This window comes from Nanorana parkeri, unplaced genomic scaffold (genome assembly GCF_000935625.1).
Source record: "Nanorana parkeri isolate BGI_ZX_2015 unplaced genomic scaffold, ASM93562v1 scaffold513, whole genome shotgun sequence".
NCBI classification, from domain to species: domain Eukaryota; kingdom Metazoa; phylum Chordata; class Amphibia; order Anura; family Dicroglossidae; genus Nanorana; species Nanorana parkeri.
The window spans coordinates 380,052-389,613 of NW_017306781.1; the positions used below are offsets into that span (position 1 = coordinate 380,052).

The window sequence follows — 9,562 nt, forward strand, 5'->3', positions numbered from 1 at the left end:
ACAGAAAATTAATCTATTTTTATACTGTAGTAACACTGCATAGTCTCGGTCTCAGATTTACAATGACATTGTTGGTCCTCAAATCCAGTAACACATATTTCCCTTTCATAGTCTTCCCATCAAACTACGTTACGCTGCCTTATAAAATCCTGAAAAAAGGCCTAGAGTTCCATTAGCAGGTTTTAGGAGGGCTTTATATGGCAACAAAAGGAATTCAAAAAAAAACATATGCTTCATAAATGTAATTTATAAGGCTTATTTTAATAACAGGTGCCTGATAGTGTTAATCAGACCCTGTGATGCAGCAAATCAGTTGTGGCTTTGAACCAAACACTGCTTTCAGAAAAAAAAAAGTATTTGTATAGTACTAAGTCAACCACTAATGTCAAACTGCATCTCTGCCAAAACAAAACCATGCATGGAGGTTATTAGGGATTTCACCAATACTTCTATATCATCCCACAACATTAAAATAGATGGACATACTGCGCTTCAGCTACAGAGGATTGGTGGACTAAACACATGCCAGTAAAAGTATTCCTAAAAAAAAACCTGTATTACGTGTATGTACATTCTGTTGTGCCAGGTAAATACCATCAAAAATACATTCTAACTCTTTTTTTAAAAATCTTGATGCTGCAACTTCAATATACTTTTAATGGCTATTGATATAAGATTTTTTACATTTCTTGTACAACATCTAGAAAGGTCAGAAGGTACAGAAGTCAAGGGTACTAAAAATAAACTGATCTTTGTTCTCCAGCTTGGCATATTGCAACCTATCACTCTGAGCCGACAAACAGAAAGGGAGCAAAGGTTCACTGGTTGCCAATAGCTGAGTAATGGGATGTATCCATTTAACAATGACAATGCATAATATCTAAATGAACCTAAAATAAAACATCAGTTACCACATTTATATCTATTAAGGCTGAGTGGCATTGTTTGATTGACCCCAAGATGATAACCACAATACATCCACTATGGACTTAACTGCAATTTCAAGCATTTGCTCTGTTATTGATATTTGAGATGTAAGTTTTGTAACCATAATCTAGATCACTCTGACGCAAGTCACCATATTTGATCATTATCTAATAGACCATGTTTGTTTACATTACTGAAATATTATTCAAATACTTTTAAATATTGTTGTGAGTGATTCTCCAGACATCAGGTCCTTTGGAGATATTTTACAGCTAATTAGTTCCTTTAGAGGTTCAGCCAGCTACCTTATAAATGAATGACCCCCATTGACTTTGGCTTCTCAAACCACATACATTTTCTGGCATACTGGATGACCTTTTGTAGCCAATGCCATGCATGTATTTTCTCTAGTTTGCACAAATCCAATGCAAAATTAATTTTAGTGATTATTATAATCCTTTGTTGTATCAGATAAAAATTAATCTTATCCTGGATAGCACTGAGATGTCTTTTCCTTATTTACACTATAACCTATAGGCAGGTCTATAGCTTATAATTCAAGTGTCACTGCACTAGATAGTAGTTCTGCAGAATTATATAGACTGTATTTAATATTCTTTTTAAAATATCAGCTCTGACTTAATAAATATGCCATGCAATATAGTAGTGATTTTCAACCATTGCAAACTTTCTTAGAAATAATGTTCTCATCAAGTAACAAACATGTATATACTGCACATTTACCTATTATCATTCATTCTGTGACTAGAAATGCGTGAGTTATGTTTGCCTACGTTCAAATCTTAACATATTACCAGTAAAAGCCCTATAGGATATTTTTCCATTCTTCACAATTCCTCAGTTAAAAATTCAGCAGGACTAGCCCACAAAAAAACAGTATATTTGCTATATAGAGTAGGCGCATACTGCTGCTGCATGTTAGATCTCACACTGGCCAAACAATGAGTGGAATTTACTAAGACTGGAGCAGACAGAATTTGGAGCAACTTTGTGCATGCCAACTAATTAGCTTCCTACTTTCATTTTTAAAGCTTGACTGAACAAGCTGAGGGTAGAATCTGATTGGTTACTATGCACTGCTGCTCCAGATTCTCTCTGCTCCAGTTTGAGTAAATTCCCTCCAATGAATAGGTTTAACGGAGAAGTAATTAAAAACTTGCTGACCATGAAGGAAGATATGTCCCAGCAGAATACAACCCCCCTTGGCGTAATCAATAAGAAGCCAACTCTGCTCAAGCTGCTTCTGGTATGTGTGTCAAATGCCCATATTCATTAGTAGCCTGTTAGGCCAGCAAAAGCATTTCCATTTTGTCTAAACTATTCTTATAATGTTATTGTCCTGGGATTTTAATGTATGCCACAAAGCTAGTTACTATGACTATAGTCCATAACACATGATCACATTTACAGCATTTCTTAGACAGTCTGTCCATTGTGAACTAAAAGACATATGATTATACAAGCCTGCATGAATGTTTACCATGGTGAAAAGACAGATATTGAGATATTATTTCCAAGACCTGGAAAATGTTTTGCATTCATGTATATCAGATGCTGTTATATGTCCCTTTATAAAGAATGGAGAGATATCCATAAAGTCAGTTACTCGCTGAAATCCAACAACTACTAATAGTTATTTTCACTTTCACCAATAAAGGAAAGAATGATATATTGCATTTCTTTAAGTAACTTAAAATAAATGGAAACATACATCCACTTTATTCATATGTTTTATAATGTATACATTTTAGAGAGCAGAAATAAAATATTTTTTGTCCTTACTCTAAAATCCACTTCCAGAAGCTTATTAAGGGGCACAGGATTCAGTTGGTCTGCCGCCTACAAGAGGATTTGCACTGGCAAACAAAAAAGCTAGGTATAACCCCTCCCACTCCCAGGATGCTTCTGTTTTGTAGAAAAGCTATACCTAGGAGTCAATCACAAACATCTAGAGGTGGGACCTGTGTCCCTTAATATACTTCTAGAAACAGAGTTTACAGTAAAAACAAAAACCTGTTTTCTTTATTATTCAATAAGGGGTTCACAGGAGCACAGGATTCCGTTTTTCTTATACAATAGGTACGTCCAAAAGCAAGGTGGGCAACACAGAAAACAAGGCATTCATCGATAAAAATCAGTATGGTATTTTTTAGCCTGTGAGCTATTCCAGCTGACTGAGGCTCCCTAAAAACAAACTGATCCAACAAGGACCTGCGAGACCCTTCTTCGGACAATACATATGCAGCGGAAGGCTCGGAGGCTATAGAGCTGCAGGAATGTCAGACAAAGATTCTGGAAGAGAAAGCATATAACTACACTTGCATCATCTGCGTGCAAAGTCAGAAATCATTGTTGCAAGTGTTGCAGGCCCATAAAATCTGCATCCTCCCCTGGATAGGCCAAAGGAGGGGGTCACACCTGACAGAGCTAAGACAGACTCCTTGGAGTGAGTTGACTCAAGCAGGGGACAACAATCCAGCCAATCATGTGTCATTGTCCCAGAGGGACATTGCAGGCTGTCCCAGAACTGTTAGTTGATCGTAAGCTGGCACGAGACTGCTCCCTATCTGCTTAGAATCCAACAAATTGTACCAATTTAACAGAAACAACCTCATACAAAACACCAGGTAAAACCTTGGGTTACTCACAATCAACTGCTTAAGCAAGAGAGGTTAATGGCTGGAGGTGACCAGTTCACTGCACGAAGCAGCAAGGACTAACCGAAGTATAAACTGCACCTCTTGCAGATAGAAGCAATGGCAAGAAAAGGCTACCTAACACTGAAGAAAAAAATGCGGGAACAGAGCAGGGTTTGCGCATACAAACATTTTTAAGCTAATGATGCGGTATTTAACTCCTCAGCGTACTAACCAGTGACGTGCGGTACCTCATATTCCGGATGAGGCATTCCCCGCCCTGCCCCCGCTGGCCGAAGCCCCCCTCAACCTACCCCCAAGCTAGTGTGAAGGAGGAAGGGAGGAGCCCTGTCCCTCACTAACTACCTGTCAAAAGCTGGATGCAGCGCTGCCTGTAATTATCAGGCAAAGCTTCATCCATGACAGGTTACACAGCGGAGAGGATTTTCATGCTCTGTAACCTGTTAGATGCCGATCTGAATGGAGAAAAAGCTGTCAGCTTCAGACTTGAAGCTGACAGCTTTTTCCTCCATAATTCTAGGTGAGGCTCTGCCTCCCCTGACCGCATGTCCCTGGTACTAACCCATTCCATGGAAGCCAATGGGACAGGGGAGCAATGGTGGCATTTAACATTACCATTTACTGTAGTAGCCCCTGAAGCCCAGCCCAATTAGCATAATCATGAAGAGTCTTCATAGACTGGATCACACCAGAGGCTGTGCCAGGGCTCTGGACCTGGAAAGTGAAAGGTGCTCAGTGGCTAATACAGTACCTGAAGGTCTGAGAGGTGCCACTGGTAGAAGCCATTACATCTCACGCAAGCCCTGCAATCTTTTGTCCGGGGGGTCCGAGGAACATCCTCCCAGGATTAACCAATCAGGATAGCTGTATAAGGAGCCCAGCTCAGCAGCATGCAGATAAGGTCTTGATTATCTAACACCATAAAGTGGCTAGTAAAAAAAATGGAGAAAACTTTCTCAATAGAGAAAGACGCCCATCTTTCTCGGACAGCCTTTCTCAGCCACGGTGTCTTCTGGCTTCCTCAGGGGTGCCTTAAAATGTTTGCATGTCTCTCCTTTGTAACTTGTACTTATTCACTTTTGGAAAACTTCAATAAAACCTTTGTAAATGAAAATGTTTGCATGTCATGCCTTTCCATGTTGCAGGCAGGCCACCAACACCATGGAAACAAATTACACTAATCCAGGGAGGGTGGGATCCATCAGACTAATGTGAATGGTGCTTCTGATGTGTAGGGGGTATTTGATGTGGAAGGGAAGGACTCTGATGTGAAAGGATACCCCACTTTTTTGCATGGGGTCCTCCTTTAAAATCTGTACCAGACCCCCATCTGAGATAAGGGCCTGGTATATTTAGGAGGGGGGGGGCGCATGTTTACATTGTCGTTTTTACATTTTAGACTGTGGTGCCTCGCAATTTTGCATACTTTTAAAGCATGCCGTGACTGGAAAAAGGCTGTAGCAAAAAAAGGACAGTAGCAAAAAACTGAAGCATTCTGGGAGTGGAAGCTTTTATACATGGCTGGCCAATGGCTTTTATGTTGTCATTGTCAAAATCCTCCTGCAGATGACAGTATAACCCAATTGTATCAGGATAACTGATTCCTGTCCCTTAGTGATTGATAAAGAAATAGGATTTGCTATTGCTGACATTTTCATATGTGCATGTATGGGACTCTCTCCCTGATTCTGGCTTTTCTACGTAGTGAGCGATCTGGAACAACTCTGCTGCCAGCATAGTCTGAACTTCTTTAATGTACATTTTTTTTCGGATCTCTAGGTAGTGAAGCCAGTATCAAAACACAACATAGAGCCCGTACCAATTAAAAACCAAGTCAACAATGGCACCTCCCATATTTCTATACTCGCATGTTTGAAAGACATTTTGTAGATTTACATCTTTTACCTGTGCCACAACATCTTTTACCTGATACCAATACATGTATTAATAGCACCGTTACATGGTAGTTTCAGAGGTATTCACAAAAGGGTGAAGAGTTTGGAGAAGGCAGGAGAAGTGAACAATCTAGGACAACATAGCTGAACTGGAAAGTGAGCTGAATTGAAGAATCTTTCCAAATCAGCTATGTTGTCCTAGATTGTTCACTTCTCCTGCCTTCTGCAAACTCTTCACCCTTTTGTGAATAACCCTGTTGTCTCTATCTCTGTGTAACAGGTTTACTCTAAAAAGTAGTTGAATATAATCACCTAAAATATTTAAGTAATAACACTAACGTGGCAGTCCTTGGGCTATTTAGCAGCCTGTCCAAACGTTTAGAATAGCGCTTCCCGAGTTGAAAAAATGAATCATGCCCACCCTCCTGGTAAGCATTACCAGTAAAGCTAACTTCAGGAAAGGCCACCTTGCGCATGGACCTCTTATATCCTTTCATGCTCACATTACAGAAGGCACAAGCTTCCTGCGTAATGTGGCAGCTTATAGAAAGCAGAGAGAGTATGAAAAGAAGGATAGAACATAAGCCACTGTTAAAGATCAGAGGCAATTGCTACAAGCATATTTCATATGTACCCATTAGTGGTTGCCACCACAGTATGGTGTCCTGTGCAGTTCCCACATAGCTAAGGACATCTGTGATCACCAAAAAATGAAATCCTTGCCGCAGAGAACAATCTTCTGGTATTTCCAGTCCTTTGTAATTTCTGGAAGATATTGGATAAATGTAGAGCTATAAAGAAGGGGCCCCTCCTGCAAATAAATGTACTAGTTCTAGTATCACTATGTCCTGGAAGTCATTCTAAATGTCAGAGTATTTGGCTGGCTCACAAAATAACACTGCGCTTTATGGGTATCAGCTCGGGAAGCATGCTGTCCCGCAGCTGGTATTCTCCACTCTAGTAATAACAACTGACAAACTCTGTTTATCTAAAGGAACGTTCTTGGTAGTTTACAAAGGCCTTTAACCCGTGCAGTATTTAGAATGATCAGGTTATAGCAGAACACCTACTGTATGTACCATACATACCATGGAAGAAAATATTGGCATTCATCCCCTGACTGGATGTACTTTATAGCTTTGTGACTGGACATGTTTTGTTCTGTGACCCACAGCATGCATGCCATAATCGCCATTTTTATGGGTAACCTTTGTGTGAATGTTAAATATTGTAAGAAATGTTTGGCTAGATGCAAAGCTGAAGTTTTTGTAAAGCTGCATATAAGCATTTTAGGTGATGAGATCTTTACTGACACCCTGCTTTGGTTCTTTGCCTGCATAAGTTTAATGCATTTTTGTAGCCATACCATTGTCATAAAACTTGCTATTAAGTAAAGTTTTCACGCTCATATCTGGTGTTTGGTGTTTTTGCATGATGCTGGTGCAAGGATTGGCAGACCTCAGTTCTTAAAACTTTAGATTGCATGGGTTTCCATAAGTTTCAAAAGTGATGTTCTTTTGTAAACTGACTCCTTTCTTGTGGTTCTTCCAGAGTGTTTGTAGAAATGACCATGTAGTTGTTGGTAAGCCTCCTCGTAGTCCTGTGATGTCTAGAAAAGCCTGCAGCTCACCAGTGAAAAGTCCCAAACCAATCCACAGGGTAGAGTACCTACAATCCACATTATCCATCATCAAGAATTCAATTTTCTATCCCCAACATTTCCTTCAAAACGCTGATTTAACGGATAGCTTATAAACTCCTACATCATGACTCCACATTTTTATACTACCACTTTAGTGGTTATTCTTCATTATGTGGTGAATGAACACTCAGGGATTAGGCAGCCTGCATTCACCTTATATAAGATCAGTACAAAAGTGCCATATACATGTGTTTTTATGTGTGCATGTCTTTATGCGTGGTTTGGTTCCATTTCTACTCCTCAACCGAATCTTGTCTTGTGTTTGCTTTCCTTTAAACTAGAAACTTTGTTCTCTTTAGAGAAAAAATGTTTAGAATTCAGTTAACAATTTAAGGGTTATGTACAAATTCTTTAATTTTTGACTGTAAATGTGTTATCCGTTTTACCTTCCATGGGATCATTAATGCATTGAGGTTCCATTTCCTTATAATACAATTCCCACTCAAATAGAGGTGATTTGTCCCTTCAGAATGTCTGCATGGGGTGCTGTACCTCTAATTCAGAGGGAAAAGTTATTATTGGTGGCTGTGGGGAAACAAACCCAGTGCTTAGTAAGTAGACATGTGCGACCGTTTTGTTCCGAATCGAAATTCGGACAAAATTTCGGAAATTTAGAGATTCGTATGTATCCGAATTTCCAATTACAGATATAACGAATGCAAACGAATCTGAATTTCCGATTCGTTTTTTTTTTTTTGGACGAACTTTTCGTTTTTTGGACGAAATTTCGTTGCAGCAAAGTGACATTTGAGAACAAAAAAAGTTTTTTTCCTCTTAAATGCCACTGTGCTGCATCGAACGAACGAAACAAAATTTTGTACGGATTACCGTTAATGAATTTGGTCCGAATCCGAATTCCGAAACGGATTGACTTTCGGACCCGAATTCTGAAAAACGAAATAAAGCAAAATCCGAAACGAAACAAATTTGTGGCTGCTGCTCATGTCTCATAGTAAGAACTCACTGATACTGTATATTAGACTTATACGGGTTGATTTACTAAAGGCAAATATATTTTTCACTTTGCTAGGAAATTTGCACTTTGCAGGGGAAGTCTCCGCTTAGTTTAGTGAATGAGGTGAAGCTCTGTTGACTTCCATCATCCAATCACGTGCAAGCAAAAATACTTTTTTTTATTATTTTCCTTGCACGTGATTGGGTATTCTTTGTTAAGTGACATTTTACCACATAGAAGAGCTAAAAGAAACTTCCCCTGTAATATGCAAATTCCCTTGCAAAGTGAACAGCCTATTTGCCTTTAGTAAATCCACGCCTAACTCATGTTTTCCAAAAGAGGTATAGCACTGGTAACATTTTCAGAAAGGCCATGTTAGTCTCTGTGGGCTTTTATTGCTAGGATTCCTTACAGGAGTTGGGAGGCTATGGTAGGGAACAATCATAATGCCATAACTGGCTGTCTAAAGCTATTTCCATGTATGAACTATTTGAATGGCTGTTCATTCTTTAGCATGTTATTGCCATATCAGTTAGAACACTCTATTCTAAATATCTAATGATGATATTCATTATGTACAGTACTCAAAGAGTACAGTAGTACAGTAGAGTACAGGGTACAGTAGCCAAAGAGTTTTTAGGCACCACAGTTTTATTTACAACATTTCCTGATGACATCATCCCTACTGGAGACCGCTGCACCTAAGATCAAATATATCTAAACTTAACAACATACAGTACTTTAATATATTGCTTTAATATATTGTATATCTCCTCCAGTTTTGATAAATTCCCCCCATTGTGTTCTGGGGTTTTAAGAAATTTTCAAACCTGAAATGCAGATTTTAACGTGTGCAAAAAAAAAGGAAAACATTGTTAGTGTTGTGGGGAAGTTGTTAAGAGACACTAGAACTTGAGGTTGCTTGTAGCTCTAAGAGCTGTCTGAAGGACCTTATGCTCAAAGTTGGCATCAGATGAAACCTAAATATCCACCTGGTAACACTTAGAGAATGTGTGAACAAAAGGCCAGGTGGTAGCATTGCAAATCTGGGAAACAGTTGCCTGATGCTAAAAAGCCCAAGAAGCCTTCACAACCAAATAGATTTAACTTTGACAGGACAGGATGGAACTTATCCTCCTGCCTGCGGTGCCATTGACATGAATGGCACCGTCACCCCTTCCGCCTCAGAACGTGGCCTGGCTTGATCTATGTGATCCAGTGCGTTCGAGGCTCGGACCATGCCTGAACGCACTGAACATGATGTGACTGGGCCCTAAAGCTCAACTACAGGCAGCAGAATAAATACCATTGCCATTTTGCCCCAGTGCCTGCACTGGAAGGGTTAAATGCTTGTTTACTATATGGATGGGGGGGGGGGGGTGCGAAAAACAGGAACAAGGAGTAA

The 9,562-nt window shown here is 39.5% G+C and overlaps 1 protein-coding gene across 1 annotated transcript in view; it reads left to right on the top strand.

Annotated features, from left to right (window-relative positions):
- The window catches only part of SORBS2 (sorbin and SH3 domain containing 2), a 153,780-nt gene that overhangs the window by 136,678 nt on the left and 7,540 nt on the right, over positions 1–9,562 (top strand). Inside the window, exons 21-22 of the mRNA XM_018561296.1 lie at positions 4,011–4,040; positions 7,119–7,132. Coding sequence (XP_018416798.1) covers positions 4,011–4,040; positions 7,119–7,132 — 44 coding nt within the window. The remainder of the gene's footprint in view (positions 1–4,010; positions 4,041–7,118; positions 7,133–9,562) is intronic.